The following is a 21,627-nucleotide window of genomic DNA, read 5'->3' on the forward strand; positions in this document are numbered from 1 at the left end:
AGTTCTCTCAAAATAATTTAGTTAACCCCTTATAGGGTTGATGACTTACGTCGTCACGTATATAATAAAAAAATACGGATTCTTGCCATTATCTGCATAATAAACATTGAAAAACATAAACTGCTTTAAAGTTTAGGAAGAGGGCTTATGACGTAACGACTTTCCAACATTTATACACAGAAGTGAAGTCACGCGTAAGTTCAATGTAATTTGATTAACTAATATTTACAAAATTATTAATTAAATGTCCGAAATTGAAAGAAAATTGTCACCATTCCTATTACGAAGGAAGATCAGACAGAATAACTACAGAAAGGCCCATCAAATATAACAAGTAGCGATGTAAAATTCAACATTCACGGATATAGCACACGTTTTTCCAGTCTTTCGCCTTTAGGCGGTACAGCACACGCGTGTCTGCTATTTGCACAGCCACTAGACACGTATAAGCTGACAACAGATACTTTGAACAATCTTAAAAGCTTCCAGTAACAATAGCTCGTCTTGAGGGCTCTTAAGTACTTGGACGATGTTGCCTACCGAGAAAGTTACGGCCTGTTCACATGGAGATTTTTTAACGCCCCGACGACGCACGTTTTACGTACTCGCGCTCACGACTTTGATAACAAATAGCAGCTTAAGCTCAAAAATACACCGTGTGTACAGGCTTTAAATGAGAGTTTACAGTTTTGATGAACTACTTTTTATTAAAATTTTATAATTTATCTACTAGTTTTGACCGGATACCTTTTACTCCTTTACCCCTTTAACTTTTGCCTTTTAAGTCGGCTAGTGCATTGTAATTACATATTTATGGTGGCCTATAGGTTATCTTATTGCGTTGGTAAAGCGATGTATGTTTTCTTACACGTTTTAATTGCACGGAACCATTTTTCAGCGTTTAAGACTTTTAGTCCTATCTAGATTTGCCGGTTTGCAAACTGCTTAGGGAATATTAAATAAAAATACATGCACAGTCGACGCTAACTCTATTTGATAACTCGTGTTTTACTCTCGTCTATTTAATTTAAAGGAAAATTAAATGAAACAATAGTTTCAAAATTTCCACCGTCAGTTCAAAAAAAACTTGAAACGAAATACTCAAATTTCCATTTCTATTGTTCCCAGTTGTTGCGGCACACAGCCCACGTCAGACAACTACAGGATCACGGTCCAGGAGTGCGAGGGCTACGTCAAGATGCTGATGGAGTTCAACAACATGGGCGACCTTATGCGGTCGGCCATGACAAAGGCGCTCATCAACCCACAGGTACAACAACACAAAAACATTTAAATGTGAACCATCCTCACGAAAATTACTATAAAAGTTCTGGTTTTACGGATTGGCTTTGAGCAGACCACCTCTTTAAGTAATACCTCAGCAATGGAGAAAGAGAGGCACTATCCTACACTATGTAGAGCATTTCCTAAGTTCTTCACATAGAAATATTTGCAAGTCTATATAATGTTTGTCTGATGAATTATAAGAATCTAATGTGGGCTTAGCTTTTTAGCTCTTAAAGTAAGGATGTTGCTGTTGTCTGCCGTCTTATTAAGTCATCTACATAGACCATTGGTTAAAATCCAAGCACCAATTAACTTAGAAACTATTAAAATTACTTTTTTCCCAGATGTACCGCAACCTGGTGGTTCCGCCGTTTCCCGACACAGAATACGGCTGTTACATGGCCGAGTCCAACAAAATGTATGAGAGAGCGCTCGAGATGTTCCCAGCACCAGAACCGCCTGACGAGTGAGTACTAGTCATCACATAACTTTCTGTCTTTATCTTCCTTCCTTGCGCTGGAAGACTGCTGTAAAGAGCGACACGGTTCTATGTACCTTAAGGTTCTGGTTCTCAAACTTATAGTAATGATATACTAATAGAAAGAAATGCGCTAAACCTAGAAAACTTTTACAAATAAATGATCTTTTATCTTTTAAAAGTTTTACGGGGTTAGTGCAAAAAGGATATTGCTTTCTTTAAGAAGTTTTTTTTACAAAACCCACTCATTCTCATCTCATCCTCTCAATGTAACACATTGATCAATCTTAATTTATTTTTTTATAAGTAAGTTATATATCAATAGAATAAAAGTTCCGAACTACTTATGAAAATGTTTTCTTTGTTGTGCAGATATCGGCATCTGCCTGCATTAGCTCCACGTCTCCAACACAATACTCTGCTCGACGAGTTCATATTCTGGACGTTCAAGTACGAGTTCCCGCAGAACGTCGTCTGCTTCCTACTCAACATGCTGCCCGACCAAGATTATAAGGTGTGTACCAGTGATTTTTATGGAGAGTGGTTCTTCTGTAAGGAGTGTTGCGTTCAAATACTTAGCGAATACTATGATAGCGCTATTAGAAAGTGAAATAAAGAGGAACCTCGAAACAGAGCTGAACTCAAATCGCAGGTTCTCATTAATAAAATAACTGTCAATTTGTAGAAAATGTTGGTTATCTATAAGATTGTTGGTTGTTTCCGTGTGTCAGGAGCACCTGACGCGCACGTTCGTGATGCACTACGCGCGCATCCCGCTGGTGCTGGAGGACGCGGCCGACCCCGACACGCTGTCCAACCGCGTCGTGCACATGTCCGTGCAGCTGTTCTCCAACGAGGCGCTGGCGCTGCGCTGCGTGCAGCAGCTGCACCTGCTGCACGTCATGGTGCTGTCGCTGCGCCTCATGATGGGCAAGATCCTGGTGCAGAACACGCTGCACGACCCCGACCAGAACTTCCACTACGTCATCGACTGCACGCGCCGCGTCATGAAGGAGCACTGCTACTGGCCGCTCGTCTCCGACTTCAATAACGTCCTGAGCCACAAGAGTGTGGCGCTACTGTTTCTGCAAGATGACGCGCTTGTCGATATGTGGTTCGAATTTTTGTCGATGCTGCAAGGTTTGTTATGTTTTCTTATTTTTGTGTTTTGTTTTTGTTTTGCCAATCCACTTATATTAAAAAAAAAAGCAAAGTTAATTTAAAAAAATAATAATTTTCTTATACAAATGCGCAAGAAGCAGACCCATAATGTAAAAATGTGAATCTAAATGGCTCGAATGTGCTGTAGGAATGAACGTGAACATCCGCGAGGTGGGCGGGCACATCGAGTTCGAGCCGTCGTCGTACTACGCGGCGTTCTCGTGCGAGCTGGAGGCGGCGGCCTACCCCATGTGGTCGGTGTTGTCGCACCTCACGGAGGCCGAGCACGCGCCGCTGGCGCGCCGCATCATCGCCGCCGCGCTCACCTACCTGCAGGAGTGGCTGGACGCCGTGCACTTCACGGCGCCGCACATGGAGCGGGTCAGTACACAATACTGGGTTGCCACAGAAGAGATGGCGACATTTTGTGAAACTCTTTTTCGACATGTCAAGTTTGTAACTATGCCGTAATCTTGATTGATATCGATGGCCATCCCCGCAGTCGGAGGTGATGCACGCGTCGTTCCACTTCCCGCTGCACCGCTACCTGGCGGCCTTCCTGTGCGCCGGCGTGCGCAGCATGGGCGTGCGCGCGGCCGACGTGCTGCCGCCGCCCGACCTGCTGGCGCTGCTGGCCGTGCACCCGCTGCGAGTGCAGGTACCCCCACACGTCATACATACTGCCCACTCCCCGCTGCACCCTACCTGGCGGCCTTCCTGTGCGCCGGCGTGCGCAGCATGGGCGTGCGCGCGGCCGACGTGCTGCCGCCGCCCGACCTGCTGGCGCTGCTGGCCGTGCACCCGCTGCGAGTGCAGGTACCCCCACACGTCATACATACTGCCCACTCCCCGCTGCACCCTACCTGGCGGCCTTCCTATGCGCCGGCGTGCGTAGCAAGGGCGTGCGTGTTATTATGCTTTGTATAGATGAAAGAGAAAGGTAACAATTTCATTGTTTGACTGTTTTTTTTTTTCGTTATTTAACACTTCAATATGTACAATCACTGACATTCAGGAATATTTTGCTCCCTGTTAGGCACTCCTACATAAGTAATTTAATAGTTGAAAATGTCCACAATTTTATCTGATTTTACCTATAAGAGTTGACTTTACATATAAAGTTACCTTTTTTGGCACCGTATACATGTACAACGGAAACAACGGTAGCAAAACTTTAGGATGTATTGCACTGTTACTAATAAGTTAGAACGGACCTTTTATCTAAAATAAAACTCAATTCAAGACTTAAAAAATACGTATTATCAAAAGTCACAATTACGCTACATTACAAAATAAAATGAGTATACAAAATTGAACTGTATTTCTAATTGATGATGGGCACAAATTCCGTTGTTTCTGCCTCGTCGACGAACTCTGACGGCGGGGGCTCGGCCTTCACGTGCTTGGAGTAGTCGTAGGTCAGGATCTTGACGCCGAGGAACCCGCCCGAGCCGCGCCCGCCTCGGTGGTAGATGCCCGCGCCGCTCAGTAGCGACGCGCCTTTGGTGTTCAGAGCTGAGGGCAAAACGCAACGTACTATTTAGTACATTAGAGAAGAGATCATTCGTGAAAGTTACAAAAATCGGGACAACCTTCATTTTGTTTTTATTTAAAAATTTGCAAGTAATCAATCCACATTGGTCACTGTTGGCCGAAGGACAAAAAATGATTTGCTGCTTTCGCTAGGAATGTTTACGTACCTTTGGTTGGCACTACTGGCTGTATATCAATGAATGGCACGGTGCTCTGTGCCGCGTCGGCGTCGAAGTCTGAGTGCGTGAACTCTATGTACTGGTCGTGTTGCGAGTTGATGTGCAGAGTTGTCTGCTTCCGCGTCGGGATGTCAGGCTTGTACAACTTAACTCGTGTTCTAGAACAACAACGATAAAATTAAATCTTCGAAAGTTCTCTACGAACGCTGAGGTTAAGTTTAAACCGCAAATGGATAGCTACCTTGGCATATGAGATCCTTCAGTGTTGTCGTTGCTGATCCACTGGCTCTTCTCAGGAGCTAGCCTGCCGGTCGTGTAGTTGAAGGGAGTAGCACGAATCTCGAAGTGAAGATGAGCACCGATCATACGGAATCTGTTAAAATATAAATAAGTCGTGTGATGAGCTAAAAATATTATTCGAACTATAAAAGGAGGAGGTTGTAGTAAAGTGTTCACCTGGCCCCGGTGAGTACATGTCCGGCGGGTGCGTCCAGCTCATCCAAGTCGATGGCTCGCCTCTCGTACGTGAGCGTGTGGTAGTCCACACCCTGCGTGACTCCCACATGCATGGGGTCGAATGCCTTGACTGCCACCTCTGTGGAGGACTCCACGAAGCCGCGCTCCGCCAGCGCGCCCTCATACACCTGCAGGTGGAACACCTTGCCCAGCTTCACTAACCGCATACCAGTTACAACCCTGCGAAATTAAACAAGTTGTCACAACCATCAGAAGGATGAACGAACATGAAGTCGACCCGCACACCCATGCAGTTAACACAAGAGAGCAGACATAAAGATCTTATTAGAACCCAAGTTGTATTCGCTATGATTACACCTGAAAGCGGTACTCCCAATTAAAGCCAGCGAGACATAGATGAGATACAGTTAGATTAGTTTCTCCGCTTTTCAATTACTGACTTGTTGTTGTCAATGTCTGCCAACGCTTCTCTCAAGCTGAAGAAACGTTCAGATTCGATTTCACTGTCCTCGCATAGACAAAAGCAATACGAGCAGTGAGTAAGGGTCCATCTCCACCAAGAGTCGACCTTTGGAGGAAAAATGTTCTCATTATAAAACGGTATTATTTATGGAAGTAAGTTGGATTGGAGTGTCCCTATGCGTGTGCGAGCGACCCGAACATTCAAGGGACTAACTTGTTGTTGTTGATGTCTGACGTGGCTTCCCGGAGACTGAAGTAGCGATGAGAGTTGGTCGCGTCGTCACACAGGCACAGGCAGTACGAGCAGTGCCAGAACAACCAGCGCCACCACGAGTCCACCTATACATTCCCATCGGATACTATTCACTACCGACATACTATACTCAAACCAGCGCATCTACTCAAAAATCCACTAACATTCAGCCATAAAATTAGAATACATCTTAGCAAGTAAATATATATATTCGAAAGCTAATATATTCTAAGTGATAGTCATGTATAACTTGTTTCGCTATCATATTAATGTTCCGATTTGTTTTAATCGCCTGACCTTATTTGCTGCTTCAATCCGGAACGGTAGATAAGCTTAAAAATACATATAACGCATATGTATTTTTATCGTGTCGTGTTTAATAACTAAAAGCGAGTTTTGTTTAAATGTTTGAACAAGTAACATGTTTCTGCTCGTAATACACTGTACTCTGTACCCTAATATTGATGTGCTCACCTTGGTTGTCCCCTGCCGGCAGCTGGAGTCAGCCTTACCGAGCGTACGTCCGTTCTCATATTGAATCCATTCATAACGCCGCTGGCTCTTAGGGCTCTGTAACAAAGTACGTCTGTTGTGAATCGTGATATCACGCCAATCCCTCTACTATTTGCTAGCCTCCTGATAAAAGGTCGGTCTTCGCTTGTTTGTTTCCTAACCAGGTCACGACCGCCACTCGTTTGTTTACAATGCTATTTTTAATAGCGACTCCAATTATTTGCTCTTTGTTCATGATTCTAATAGTCTAGTATATATCTTTGCTTCATATAATTCGTTGTTTATAGATCGTTATATTTCGTTACAAACACATCTGAAAGTCAATGGTGTGTAGCACTGTAGTCAGTTAATCAAGCAATAATTAAGATGTCCAGACGGCAATTAAAATAAATTAACCATATAAGAGAATTAAACGTATCCTGAGAAACGACATTGTTAATATATGTATTTCAAACACAATGATATTGTGATGTTCACATTTTGATTCTCAAAACTACTGATGTTTTATATTCCGGGTTCTCGGCATTGTTGACGATCTGACAAGTGTAAATATGTAGTGTGACTCACCGCGGGGCACACCCACATGTCGGAGTCGATGTACTGGCAGTCGATGATCCTGCCGTTGCAGGCGGCCTGCTTGGCGCAGAACTGCTCCTTGTAGCAGTCGTGCCGCTCGGCTAGCGTGTAGAACGCACAGTTCTCCTTGCACGTGCCGTCGCTGTTCATGTCCACCTCGTTCTCCACGTAGCCTTGCAGCAACCTCGTCACCTCCGCATACGTGTCTGCCGAACGATATTGTTAACTATCTTTTGGTGCCTTGTTTATTTTAATTTTTTTAAGTTCAAATTTTATTCAAATTCCCTTTAATCGCATGACCTTAAGTAAAATGTTCTGCAACTCATTGCTTGATTATAGCAAATTGAAAAGTTAATTATGAACTGTCCATTAAAACAGTTGTTAACTGTTAGATTGTATTGTGACTACAATACATACCTTTTGTGTACTCTTGCGGGTCACATCGGTATAGTTTTCTGTTAGCCCGCGAGAGGGCAGCGCGTGCAGCGGTTGCGGTCTGACCTGTCCTCTCGGCGTACCTCTGCCGGGTCAGGCTAGCTTCCTGGGTGAAGTTCCCTGAAAAATACATAATAAAATAACCTATTTAATATTTTCTATAAATGTAGAAAATTAAAGAGAATCAATAATCTTTCCATAACATTGCTGTTTCCAAGTTATTCAAGTATGATTAATATGAGATGACATGCAATGTAAACATATTAAATATTTGTTAAATTAGTCATGGAACAAGCAGATAAAAATTCAAATTATGTTATTTTATTATACGTTTGCGGTGAACAATGCAATGGTATGTTATCAAAATGTAAATATTCCTGTCCTCTACAATAGCAATAAATTCGGGTTTTTAAATAAACTACCTACTACATCATGTAAAAATACCAGCGGTTTTTACCGCCTCTGAACTAGCAAACAATTGACATTTTAATTTCCAAAACAGTTACATATTATTTAAACACAAAACATGATAAAATATGTTTTTTTTAATTCATGAAATGAATTAATTGAAGTTGGTATTTATGTTCTCCTGATGTGCTTATGTAGAACAACATAACACAAAGAGTTGACATGATAGCTTAATTAAACGTTTCGCGTATCATTTGTAGATAGGATGTTAATGTGGACTGTGGACACACGCGGTGACGCATGCACTCGTTATTGCAAATGAAAAATAAAATGTGAATCAACTGAACATCTATAATAAAAATTACAGCTTTCATTTTACGATATGTTATTTAATTTTGTGGCATTATCGGGCGGACTGAGTGTCCTCTTCCTCTCGTACGATATCCAGACTGACAATTGAAGGTTATAACGCAGTTCATTCAACAATTATGTTGCTAGTGACCTTGACCACGATTTTAACTTCCCTGTCCCCAATAAACAAACAAACAATGGAAACGTACGAATGCAAAATTATGGAGAGAAAATTGTATAAGGTTTCCAACCAAAACACTATTAGGGCTTGAGGTTTTTCCTAGTTCAGTGGTATAAACCTTACCTCTTCCGTATATCCTGAGTAACATCCAAGAGAACTGCATCATAGCGTATCCTTTGATCTCTGTGAGCGCGATCGTGTTGTACATGTCGTAGATGAGCTGGTGCGGGGACATCTGCAGGACGCACACGTCCGAATCCTCCTCCTGGAATTATCACATCACGATACTTAACTAATGGGCCTTTAACCTATAGGACTATTACTGTTTGGGAGAAAACTGTATAGGTATAGTAAATAACTAGCTGTTGCCCGCGACTTCGTCCGCGTGGTTAGAAGATATAAGTTAGGAATTTTTGAATGGAAGCCTACGAAGATAAACAATTTTCCCTGTTTTTCCACATGTATATAGCCTTAAACCTTCCTCGATGAATGGTCTATTCAAGACATTTTTCAATTTAAACCAGTAGTTCCTGAGATTAGCGCGTTCAAACAAACTCTTCAGCTTTATATATTAGTAGTATTAGGATACTACACGGATAACCGAGTGGTTGGGGTCACCAAAACTGCTCGACTTATAGCAAACGTTTATGTGATCATCGAATGCTTGGCCTGAGTCTGGGTCTCTTTGTGCATGTGACATAAAGATCGAATTCCGTCCGGATTCGTTTTTAAAAAAAGAATACGGATTGTATTTTTGTACCCTACTGCTATTCGACACGGAAGCCTCAACCACTTCGTCAATAGAGCTATAATGCTGTTGCAGTTGTTGGATGAGAGATGTCTGTCTTCCTCTTTCATAACTGCAATAGTCTTAAAGTGGTCATGGTATGCTCTCAGGCGGAAAGTTTTGAGAAACTTACTTTAATAATTTAGATTAAAAAGTAAGCATAATTGCTGTGACGAGAACTATTTAGAAACGAATGATAAATTAAAATATTGTAAAATACAGTTCACTTCCAGAATATTTGTGTGTTTACATATTGTTTTGAATAATATAATAATATCACAGAGTTCAGGGTCTTCTGTTCAAAGTTGTAATTATTTGATTTGTCAAAGTAAATACTACACACTGCCAGCAGATAACGTTGCATGTCGATTGATAAATATTTTTGTATTTGCTTACGAATGTTTTGGACTATATAAAAGAACTTACTTATCACTGCCTTGCTCGCTCTAATCTAGTTCTAGTCAATATATTAACTTTAAACGCTTCATTATGTACGAGTCATTACGATAATTATATTAATTAGGTGCCAAGTGATATATTTACTTATGAATGCTTTACGTAATTACGCCTTATATGGACATTAGCAGACATTATTTATGTTATTGTATTAGAATTGCAGGCTCACGCAGCAAATTCCCTTACGACTACAACACAAGTAGTTACATTAATGCAATTTAAACGTGACGCAAACACATAACTTGTGTTCTTAGGCTTCTGAACAAGGTAAACATATTAAGTATCAAGAATGGAAATTGTTAATTAACTTCACGTATAGGATAATCAACGGAATGTGCGTTTTCCTTAGATCACTTCCGGTTGTATGTACGTCTGTTTATGTATCCGCGGATCGTGTTACACTATGACATACAGCTTGGCTATGTAAAGTTCTCTGATTCTGAAAGTCGGCCCCAATAAGTTAGGTAAAGACTTGGCTAAAGATGATCATACACTATGGGACTCCCTGGCTAGGTTTTATAGGTCTTGTACGCGTTTAAAAACAAAACCCAATTACTGAAAGTCCGCTGTCCGTTCATCCGTCAACAGGCTGTATCTCGTGTACCGTTATAGTTAAAGCTTATTTCTTTACAGACGATGGACTTATTTATATTTCCGCTATAAGTATATAAAGATCGATTTTAAGCAATTGTTGGAAGGTGACAACCTATTTTGTGGTTATCTTTAACCTATTTGTACAAATGTCATATAGATTCGGGAGTACGACTCACACTTGTTCAGTTTTTAACACGCTTTTTTTATAATAGGTATTTCGGTATACCTATGACACATCTCTGCTATCTTCTTTATCTGAAGAATTCACTTTCGATAACCGCATTTCGTCGACTTCGCGTTTTTACAAACCGTTGTAAATATAAAACTGATTTTATTCTTCAGTACGGTATGTGGCGGTGACGGCTATAAATTATAATTACGACGCATCTATAACACTCTAACTTTCACGTCCCGACCTTAGCTAACGTAGTGTGCATCGATGACATTCCGACGTGCTTTACCGTATACAAATACAGAGAAAACATTCAGTTTGTGGTAGTTAGACTTATTTAAGTTCTTAGCGGTGCCCTCGCTACGTCCACGGTTTTTACTACATAATTCATAATATAAATAGCTCTGTAAATCCCACAAAAGCCGCTTCGAATCGAACGAAACCTTTATAAAAGAAACCTGATTCTAGATATTTTAAGTGTTAGTCATATTCGCAGCAAGCAGGCACTTGGTATCGAGGGCACTGCTTCTACGAACGCGAACGAAATACGATTGCTCAATAGATTCATTATACAAACAACACGCTAAGGACCTGATTCCGGTGTACTCCGAAAAATAATTATGTTATTATACCTTAATCGCAAACAATCCGATTGTTTAAGCTTAAACATGAGGTCACTGACACACTGCCTAATATTCATGTCTATCTTGAAGTTTATTATGCAAGCGTAACGTCTACCCCACTTTAATGTAAACAACCATGTTACCATGAGTCCCGTTCGCAGTATATCGCCGTGCTCTAGCAAGTCGTGCAACTTCCTCACGGCTTGCGCCACAGACGCCTTGGGGTCCATGAGCACGGACTCCGCCATGTCCAGCCACTCTCTGACAGGCGCGGGAACTGCACCCGGCACCGCCTGCCGCCTAATAAACTCGATGAAGTTCTTGTAGAAGCCGTCAATAAGCTGCAACTTCTCCAGAACTTTCGTCCATGCCCAAGAATTGACCGGTGGTCTTTTAGTAGCCGGTATTGACTCGATTTGCTCATGTAAGGCGTGGAAGGCCTTTGTTAGTTCGATGTCCCCGCCAAGGCCAGAGTCCCTCCACGAAGGGTCCGTAACGTTCTTCCATAGCTCTTCTTCCAAGTCGTAGAACTTTTGTCGCACTAAGTCTATTTGTGTGAGTTCGGTTGCGAGACCGATCGCGAACAGCGCAGAAAGCGCTGCGAATCTCATTGTGGCACTCGATGTGAAACGTTTTGTGACGCGGCACGAGTTACACTGACTGACGCGAAGTGAGGGGACCGACCGAACGCACCGAGTGGGGACGCTGTAGTGATGTACTGCGGTGTCATTTGAGGTCGATAAATCCGCTTTTAAATCTATTGTTCATGAATTCCCAATTCGTTACATCTCGTTGAACTGACAATTGAAAATGAAATTACCAATGCGTTGATCAGGCATTTTATTGTTAGCTTTTACCTTCGCTTTATCCTTTAATAGGTTCTCTTTATTCATTAATTTGTATTGTTTCTTATCGAAGAAACCAATTAGTAAAGGAAACGTTAATTAGTTGAGTGCCTAAAAGTAAGATAAATTATATTTTTTTAAATGTTTGAAACAAAATTATTTTAACTTAGAATGAAGGATATTAACAAACGTTATATCGACATCGATTCGTTCTGCTGTTGACCACCACATCTCTAACGACCCGCATGTTAATACAGTTAGCTGTACCAAAACAATAATACTTCTGTTTTAACTCTTATGTCTATTGAATAAGATACACAATCGTGCTTCCCGACATGTATGTATATGTTTGCGGCAGTAGCATTGTTATTATTATTTGCTCATTACGTGTGCGGTGTCAGCTGGCAACTCCCGCGCAATATGTCGCATGCGTTAGCTATATTTTTTTACACACACATTGAAATACGAAACTGATGTTTTCTTTGTTGAGTTCTCTGAATCTCACGTACATGGAAACAGGTTGTCTTGTCAATCTGTTCGTAAAATTCGTTCTTCCGTACTGAGTCATCGATGCAGAAACTTAGTAATGCGATTAACGTATTTGTCATGATATCCTGACTGTTATTTTTATTCCGTTTACTTTAGTGGGCTGACACAAAGGTATTCGTGGCGAATTATGTCATCAAGTTAATAAAACAAAAAAAAAACGCTAACTAAGTATTTCGGCTTTTGAATTACGAGTAAGTGTTGTTTGTTTAATGTACATGTTAGAAACTTGAACGTGACTTATCTTTTTCAACATGAGCACAACTTAAAACGCAAAAAAAAGTTAAAACCTAACGCAAAAACGCAAGTACCATGGCCCAGTTAGATCCGTGAGCTTTCATATTATGTTAAAGGAATCTACGAGAATATTAAAACAAAATAGAAGGCATAACTTTGTATAAGTAGAACCACAAAGTAAGACAAGTTTCAGAATGCAGTTCGTAACATATGACCTTAATTATGCCTGAAACTACAAACAAAGACTTTGCAAGTTGCAAATTAATTTGACTCGTGTTATTTATTCAGTATGTTTTACTAACAAGATATTTATTTAGACTGCTGGTGTTTCATTAATTTGAAGTTGAATGCTCTTTAATAACTGAATAACATTCATGTGTTTTTTCACACGCTTTTAAGCTCTGTACCTTGATGAAAACTAAACTACTTGTATTCAAATTGTCGTCTATCCGTAATCAAATACATGCATGAACCTATTAATCTTTCAACAATATTATAAAAAAATGCACAGCAATAAATCGATGCATCGCCAGCCCTACAATGTCAAGCCATCAAATACATTATTTTCATTGATACGACACCGGTGTAGTGTTGTGCGTTATAAGGAAACACCAATTACAGTCCTTTTGCCGGTCCCGGGCTGGCTGCGTTTTGTGGGGCGTTGTGCGACCGATCTAAGTACTGACGTCACAACTCTGATCGCATGCAAGCCGTGTATCCAGCTAGGTTAGAGTTAATTATCTCAACACAAAGGCAACGGGTATATTATAGATATTACCTCATCTCTTTGTTTTATGGAGTAATCAGGAATTGTGTCTCTAGAAATCTTGTAAATTCTTTTGTCTATACGGATGGCGATACAGGGGTCTAAGTCAAAAGCGATCCCATGATTCTACCTTAAGCAGTAGAAGGGGCCCGGGGTGTTTTTAGTAGGTGGCAAACCGACGTATCCCTAAGCCGTGCCCTTTATGTGGATTAAGTTATTAGCGTTTCATCCCGGAAAAAGAGGTCTAAGTCAAAACTCATGGCAAGACCGCTGACCCAGCGCGAGGCAAGCGAAGGATTTGTGATATCCAAAAGTCTGTGTGGATGTCATTTGTGTGTGATATCATGTTTTTAAAACATCAGTACATCTAAAAATATACGGTACGTGCTTTATTTCCGATTACGGTTCATCGTCTCAACACATCATTATTCGAAGTGTTATTTAAAAAAACAAAATACAATTGGCATTGACAAAGACACGTATTTACCTAGATTTAAATAAATTCGTTTTGCAGTTGATAATTTATCACAGGTTTAGTACATGATATTTACAAAATAAATTGTTATATATTTATTTTAATGTATTAAGTTTCTACGGATGCTTATGTAGTATTATAACTTGTTTTATTTGTGTTGTGCGTACTGTGTTTTTGCGGAGTTTATAACGAATCGAACAGTACACTACAGTTAAGGCCATCTTTACTCAAAGTCATTTTTACTTTTAAGCATCTGCTTCGGTACGTCTTTAGTTTGCCTACGTGGTATAAAAAACTAAGTAAAAACAAAAATAAGATGTAAGTGATAGTGACTGATCATATTTTATTCTTCGCTATCATGTTTTTCATGTTGCTTTTTTAAGATAAAATTCCTAGAAGTTTTAAAATCGACTTATAAACTGAATAACGTAATATCGTCTGTTCTACAAAAGAAGGTTAAGTTTCTTATGTTTTCCAAGAATCATTAGGTCTTGCTGTCTCGCCAATCCATTGTGTCAGTTAAGATTTTTTCCCAACCACTTAAGTGTAGTTTAAACGTGTCTAAGGACTATAATGACTACGTCTTATCATAGTTATTACTTATATATTCTAGGTTTATAAGATTACTAGCTTTTCGCCCGCGGCTTCGCCCGCGTCGAGTTCAGTTATATCGTGTTTCCAAGAGAACTCTTCATAAGTCCGGGATAAAAACTACCAACTATATCTCAATACCAAATTTCATTGAAATCAGTTCAGTGGTTTAGACGTGAAAGTGTAACAAACAGACAGACAGACAGAGTTACTTTCGCATTTATAATATTAGTAGGGATTGTATACAAATTGTAGTTTTTTGCTGCAAAATTTATTTCAGGCTACCAAATACTACCGTATCATTTCTAGTTGTTTAGTTTCTAGTTGTAGGCGTTTGAGCAAAATAAATGAATAAACAAACAAACGCACCCGTAAACTTTTCTCTTTGTAACAGTAAACTTGAAGAATAACTTTAACATAATACAATGAAAGTGTTTAACTACCGAAAATGAGCTGAGATAGTCAGAATGAAGCTAAAAACAAAGTAAACAATGGCAATGTTGATTATCGCAGGTCAATGCCAGTGTTGGCAGAGGAAATGGTTCCAGGAAAAGATACGACCTTTATCACATCCTTTATAAAATGCGACTGCCATTTCAGTCGAAAGCTCTATCTATTTGTGTGTTATTTTAAAACGCATTTATGTGTTAAGCTTTCTAATAAAGCATTGCTAAATGTATTAGCAATTAGGAAAGAATTTTGTGAACGTGTGTTTTTATGCAGCACAATTTTGTGTGGCAAATTGATATCAGTAATTAACGACAAAACGACGTCAGTTTACGAATTAACACATAGACATATATACACATAAATACTTATTTATAAAAAACAGCTTGAACAAGAATTGAAACCGTTTTATCAGACCTCTCTTATTGTCTTACGGAATTAATAATTTAAACTACGAGAATTAATTCTTAATTAAACCCAATTAACTCCTGAACACAACTGAAGATTACTTGCCCTTCTTTAATTACAGAAAGAGTATCAAACTCAACGCATTTGAAGACTGACCTTCGAATATTCGATCATTATAAGAGTAATAAGCTCAATATTATCAACACCATGTTGTCGACATGATAATTTCCCACCGTACTGCTACCAGGTTGCACGATAGTTCTCATAGGTTATATAATGTTTTGCTCTATCACTTCACACGGTTGTTACTAACACCAATATCTAGGTATTGTGTTTATCTCACATTCGACATGACGTTTTCTCACTTATAACAACCATAGTGATACGGAAAGGTTTAACTACATTTTTTTATGAAACTAATGATGTATCCCTTTGTATAAGGCGAGGAAATCATGTGATTGATTTTTTAAGGTGTGTTGCCTGTGTTATTAGTCTACCTGAAGTTACAAATATGTTGTAAGCTGTCTGAAATTTGGGTTCCATTGCGTTTTAATTAAGACTAAATTAAATATCTAACTTCTTTAGCATTTTATAATTTTTATTTGTCTCCTAAACCACGACTGAAAGATGTTTGTGGGCCATAACAATTTTAATAAACAACAACGGAGACAATTTCAGTTGTTGTAAACTTTATGGAATGTATTACAATTTCCTTTGCGTCTCGCATTACTGCTTACAACTTAATCGATTTACAGATTTCTGACCCTCGGGCTTCGATACCACTGGTCAGTAGCCGACAAATTGGGGTGTGAATTGCTTTTGAAGGATACAGTTATTTGGTACCAACTTAAACAGCACTCGTCCCAGACTGAGTTGTTTGACCCTTATATGTATGAGTCATCTTTTACTGTTAGCAAATCATCTTTCTCCTTTTGTCGCATGACGTGTATTGTCTAGACGATAAAAGAATATAATTATATTTAAATAACCGACATCCATCTTTGTTTCAAGTTTTAGGCGTACAATTTTTTTTTTCTATAACTCTAACTAGAATGACTAATATCATCATCATCGTTAAACACAGCTTACAGTGTGAGTAATATTAATGTACGGGCATGTAACCGGTTTCCTTTGCCTTCTTAAGAAGTGAGGCCAATGTGTTTCAAAACCTTATGAGATTTTTTAAGCTACTTAAATTAACGCAGATTATTCGCATGACGAGGAACACCGTTTACTTAATCATAAAATTGATTTAATTAAAGTCGCCATCGTTAGCCCAAGCTATTGTATCGAATAGGATATACTAAGTTGATTCACAGCTGACCGGCCGTTGTTGCGAGTGAAAGTACTGCAGGCAACGATTTATAAAAGATTAAGTTGCCTCAAACGTAGGAATATCAATAAGTTTGAGTTTGTTGTATACCGTAGTGTATGCTACGGACCGTTTCGAATGAGTCACGCAACAGTTGACATTGAAAATGAAGCCGCCCTTTAATTCGTGTTACATGTATTGTACGTACCCGCATGACTCTTGATAATAATGATACAAACCATCAATGAGGACCAGCATAATATACTGTTGACAATTGACTACATGTTTAAGTATCCCTTATTATTTCAAACATCTGGCAGTTGATGACAGATAACAAACCTCTAGATCATCGTTAAGTAGCTGCAATATCCCGCGTCCCAACAAATTCTTATGTGGAGGCACAACCAAAGCGTGTATTCGCTCCAGCAAGCCGGGCAGCGCGCCGTGATCGTGGGACACACATCCCTCTGCAAAGTCCAGTAATGTGCTTCTTTCTAACTCCTCCTGCAGTCCCACATACTCCCGCATCAGCCGATTGGACGATGCTACTCGGTTTAGCAAGTCTGACATCTCATTCATGCGCAGCTCCAACCTTGTTGGTTTGTTCTCTCTAGTCTTAGCCAAGAAGTAAGTCACTTCACCAATTTTATTTATTCCAAGTTCCAGTTTTTCAATAGACCGCGAAACAAGAGCGAGTCGCGCCAATATCTCCCGCTCTCGTCTGCGGAACACGGGTATGTCCACACCTCCCGTCGCATTGAAAGGTTTCCCGAACACATCCCAGGAACTTATAACTTCTTCACCTATTTCTTTACCTAGCCGTAGTACGTCGACGACTTCGTCGACGAGTGCGCGCGAAGTGTTTACGAATGCGAGTACGACGAGAAGCACGCGAAAGGTGCGCACGCGTTGAACAGACATGGCGGCGGACGCGCACCCACTGATGTTGCGCGCTCGAGGTCGTGGGGTTGCCAATACACAACACTAGATTACCCACGAAACAACAAACACAATTCCCTTTTAGAATAATTTATGTACGATTTGTTGAGTATCGTTGCGTCTCTCGCATTAATTTAATAAAGTGCTTATACTCGGACTCTACGCCGAGGCCATAGAACTGACTGAACTAGTCTCACTTATTTTTTACCGTTTCGTTAACCTCGTCTACCTTGATTGGTCCGGCGTGTTTAGTAATGCTTTTTGATTAGTCATTATTTATAGCTTTGTAGGAACATTGCTATTATTCTTAAAAATATATACCATGCTTGCTTGTTTAAGTAAAATAGCAGGTGGCTAATGATTTTAATTACGTTATTATATTAAATAATTCAAGAATTCGTTTTACGGGATTTAATTTAATATAATCAAAGTCTGAAATAAAAAATATCTGAGAGTGAAATTATAGTCCTCGTAACGCGTAATTCACTTGCGACGCTAGCAACACTGCTCGTTTGCTTAGTTAATGTTTACCGCCGCCCCCAGATGCTTTTTAGAACACTTTCGCTTTCTGCCGACCCCTTTTTTATCAATAGCTTCATACTCTGATAAAGGACCTGCTTGGTTGTCGGAATTTTTATTATTATGGTAATGGGACCTCAATTTTAGGACAGGTAATAAAGATCTTTACTTTTAGGAAAATAACTTTTGCTGGATACATTTCGATAGAATTCAAAATATTGGGAACTTATTTAAAACTAAAGTTTTATAAAAATGAATTAACAACAACATGTTTGTTTAAATAGATGTTTTGCAAAAAAACTTTGCTAGGATAAAACCAAACGAAATTTAACATAAACTTACACCCTTCGCAGAGGATCATATTATGTCTAGATCAAATGAGTTAGTGTACCTAGATACGTAAAAGCTTACTGCTTCTAAGAATGCTATCAGCACATTTGTTGCTAAGATGGTACTGCCGACTTAAGCGGCAAAATGAAATACGATGCAAAGGTACGGGGTGCTATATGTAAATAAGTACTTTACGTTCAAAAAGTGCTGAAAGATTTTCATTTTATTTTATGAGATGCAAAAGTACTGTACCATTAAACAAGAGATGATAATACGTACTTATGTTTTTTTTTCCAACTTCGAATGCTTACACAAAAATCATTATCTTTATTATAAGCTTATAAGTCACCGAATATTCGCTCGTTTACTGCAATTCATGGTTATTGTCAATGTGTCGAGGTAGCCTAGCGGTTTTGGTTACGGATTTAAATGCTCAAAGGTTCCCAACCCAGGCAAGTGCCAATGTGGCGTTATCAACGTTAAGTAATTTCATTCTGAGACACCTCTGACAAACGGTAAAAGGGAAACATCGTGAGGAAACCTGTACGTATTACAAATAATCTGAAATCGCCAAACCGCAGTGATCAAGCATAGTGATCGAAGCTCTAACCTTCTCTCGTATGCCACTCCTGTAATTATCTTTAACGTGATATTTGGTGTACATAGATATTTGTCACTAAATAAACGAAGCTAAACGGATTGTAATGAAGTTTGACACCCATTAACTGTAACCGGGATCAAAAAATAGAAATCTTACATATTATCACGATAAGTGCTTATCGGAAACAATGCTGGCAAATTAGTATACTTATAGTATATCCATGTTTTATAATAAAATGTATGTAATAATATCAATTTTCAAACTATTGTGTAATGTCATTACCAAACCCACCGTTACGGAGGCATTTTTGACGTAACCTAAACAAAAACTGACAACAGCATAGTTTGTGAGTGTTTACATCCTGGCACGCTGCTCAAGAATGTCTTGTTTACAATCCTGGCGACCGTTATCTGATATTCTGAATTACACAATTACATACATTTATTTTACTTTCAATATATCAATTAATAGCAAATAAAGTTTAGCCAGCCAAAATTATCCTGTCCTACTAATTTCATTTTAGCAAATTTTCATAACTAGCTTAATATCCTTGAATTAAGTCTAGAAGTCAACAAGCTCTTTTTAGCTTCTTTTTCTCACTTCTACGGAGCTGAAAAACCCAAGCATTAGAGCGATACTCACCAGGAAGTCCAGCGCCAGATTGAACAGACCTTGTTTCTTGAACAGCGGTGAGACGAGTCTCTTCATCTCCTCCAGCAAGGCGGCCACAGCGCCGTGGTCGTGGGACACCAGCCACGCGGCGTACTCCACCAGCATATTACTATCGTTCTGCCGATTCTCCAAATACCATGAAAACTGATTCTCGATCAACGCTATATTCCCTATAACGTCCGCCCAAAGTAATAACCGCATTTGAAGGAGTCCTTCAGCTGTAATAAGAAAATCGTTATGTTATAGTGAAAACGTAAGGCAATAGATAATATGACGAAATTAAAACAACTCTGATGTTTTGACCTGCGACTACAACAACTTATGTTAATTTTAACGAATCATCATGTTTGAAATTATAACATTAAATTGCTTCATATTAATTAGATATTGTTACACAATTAATAAAATGAATAAAATCCATACCTTTATTCATTAACATCCCCAAAGCTGAATTTTTCACGATGAGATCTTCCAAATTGATTGAATCTTTTGTAACATTTTTGTATCTCTTCAATACGGTTTTGGTTTTGTTATTAACAAAATATGACAGAGATTCTTCTGAGTCATCGATGCCAGAAGCACTAATGTTTGTTACTAAAGCTCCAAGGTAAATTATCAGGAAAGCACTGATACGCGCAGGCATCCTGACAGCGGTTAACACTTGAACTGAAGTCAAACACTGGCTAAGGAACACTATCACTGCCACATGACCCATTGACCCTTGTATCTTGTTTCAATACCACTGTAGACACACGAGAATTAGTGTCCGGTAGTGTGGTATTTGATGTCCGCAAAAATACTTCACTTCTTTGGTAGTTACGTATTTGACGCAGAATTCTACCGCATAATTAACTGCAACACTACCAAACGCATTTTCACCCTGAATCTTAAAGTAAATGAACTTACCACATAACCATATATGACACTAACAATGAAAACATTTTCCACAGAGCCTGTTCTACGAGATCTTGGCGGGTGTGTGGGTACGAAACGGCCTGCAGATCAAAGGCCAAGCCATGACATACATTCAGGCCAACTTCTGCAACTCCATGGTCGACATGGACATCTACTGGCTGCAAGTGTGCGCGGCTCACCTGCCCGCCGACCAGTTCCTCGACATGTGTATAGATATGTAAGTCCCGATCATGTACAATCGTTATACAAGTCTCTCCTTACACTGGATAAATACACATTGTTTTATAAAAATGAATATAAAGCTGAAGATATATTATTAAAAACAATGCTTTGTTCTTCGTTCTGAATGTTTTCCGGAACGTTACGTGATACGTCAAAGTTATTTTAACGACGAGTAGATATTTAGGGTCATGTAACGGGGAAGACCCCACTTACTTATCTTTGTAACTTAGCAGAGATTACGCTATTGCAGCTGAATACCAAAGGACACAAAAAAAAAATAAGATGCTATCCAATCCTGGACAACGATAATCTTCATATGATTTAGAATTACCATTTCTTGCAAATAGTCATTGAAAATCAAGCATAGGTATTAACGACGCATCTTTTAGAAACTATCCAGTTATGACCTACGGAACCGCATAAGAAAAAGTATTTCCCGCATCTTTCAATTGAAACAAGTATGAATGGTTTATGAGAATTTATATTCATGCTTTAGTTATTGAATGACAGGAATGTGGTCCAAGGTTAACCAAGAAAATTGTTCTCTACTGGTATGCAAGTATAGGATTGATGGATAACTTAACACTAAATAAACGAAAAATGTGCTTAACAAAATCAATATCAAAATATCGTGTAGATTCTGTTTTTTATAACATTTAATCTCAGAATTCCTCATTCAGTTTCTTGAACCTTTTAACTCGTTTATCTCTTTTGTCTATCCTTATTTTTATGGTCTATGAAATATCAGCACCTCTAAAGATAATGGTTTCGTAGTTGTGTAAGCTTTACGACACTGCTTTACTAATCCGCATACAGCTTTATTTTCCCAAAAGTGCAGTAATATTGACAAGTTTCATCATTAGTATAATGTTTCCA

General features: G+C 39.2%; 2 protein-coding genes across 5 annotated transcripts in view; one reads left to right on the plus strand and one right to left on the minus strand.

Annotated features, from left to right (window-relative positions):
* The window catches only part of LOC113498820 (E3 ubiquitin-protein ligase Ubr3), a 50,845-nt gene that overhangs the window by 18,479 nt on the left and 10,739 nt on the right, over window positions 1–21,627 (plus strand). Inside the window, exons 4-10 of the mRNA XM_026878961.1 lie at window positions 1,129–1,270; window positions 1,632–1,753; window positions 2,138–2,279; window positions 2,497–2,905; window positions 3,075–3,307; window positions 3,429–3,584; window positions 20,565–20,746. Of these exons, the coding sequence (XP_026734762.1) occupies window positions 1,129–1,270; window positions 1,632–1,753; window positions 2,138–2,279; window positions 2,497–2,905; window positions 3,075–3,307; window positions 3,429–3,584; window positions 20,565–20,746 (1,386 nt within the window). The remainder of the gene's footprint in view (window positions 1–1,128; window positions 1,271–1,631; window positions 1,754–2,137; window positions 2,280–2,496; window positions 2,906–3,074; window positions 3,308–3,428; window positions 3,585–20,564; window positions 20,747–21,627) is intronic.
* Window positions 4,164–20,584, minus strand: LOC113498483. 4 transcript variants are annotated; one of them, XM_026878490.1, is made up of 11 exons: window positions 20,038–20,584; window positions 19,585–19,832; window positions 8,418–8,559; window positions 7,337–7,474; window positions 6,911–7,125; window positions 6,305–6,400; window positions 5,556–5,683; window positions 5,095–5,334; window positions 4,880–5,011; window positions 4,627–4,796; window positions 4,164–4,441 (listed from the first exon to the last, which is right to left on the minus strand). In XM_026878490.1, exons 1-11 carry the CDS (start codon window positions 20,327–20,329, stop codon window positions 4,251–4,253), a joined length of 1,992 nt encoding a protein of 663 aa, XP_026734291.1. In that variant the 5' UTR covers window positions 20,330–20,584; the 3' UTR covers window positions 4,164–4,250. The 4 variants fall into 4 exon arrangements, with proteins under 4 accessions (XP_026734291.1, XP_026734289.1, XP_026734290.1 ...); XM_026878488.1 differs by lacking the exons at window positions 19,585–19,832; window positions 20,038–20,584 and adding an exon at window positions 16,893–17,499; XM_026878489.1 differs by lacking the exons at window positions 5,556–5,683; window positions 19,585–19,832; window positions 20,038–20,584 and adding exons at window positions 5,792–5,916; window positions 16,893–17,498.

This window comes from Trichoplusia ni, chromosome 11 (genome assembly GCF_003590095.1).
Source record: "Trichoplusia ni isolate ovarian cell line Hi5 chromosome 11, tn1, whole genome shotgun sequence".
NCBI lineage: Eukaryota > Metazoa > Arthropoda > Insecta > Lepidoptera > Noctuidae > Trichoplusia > Trichoplusia ni.

What these genes read in the sequence shown, in the direction of transcription:
- LOC113498483 (XM_026878488.1), bottom strand. Translation starts at nt 17,474, where the DNA reads ATGTCTGTTCAACGCGTGCGCACCTTTCGCGTGCTTCTCGTCGTACTC. An exon ending in GCAGACATTGACAACAACAA is followed by an intron (nt 5,335 to 5,555) that starts GTCAGTAATTGA and finishes TTAATTTCGCAG; the next exon opens with GGTTGTAACTGGTATGCGGT. An exon ending in GCCAGTAGTGCCAACCAAAG is followed by an intron (nt 4,442 to 4,626) that starts GTACGTAAACAT and finishes TTTTGCCCTCAG; the next exon opens with CTCTGAACACCAAAGGCGCG.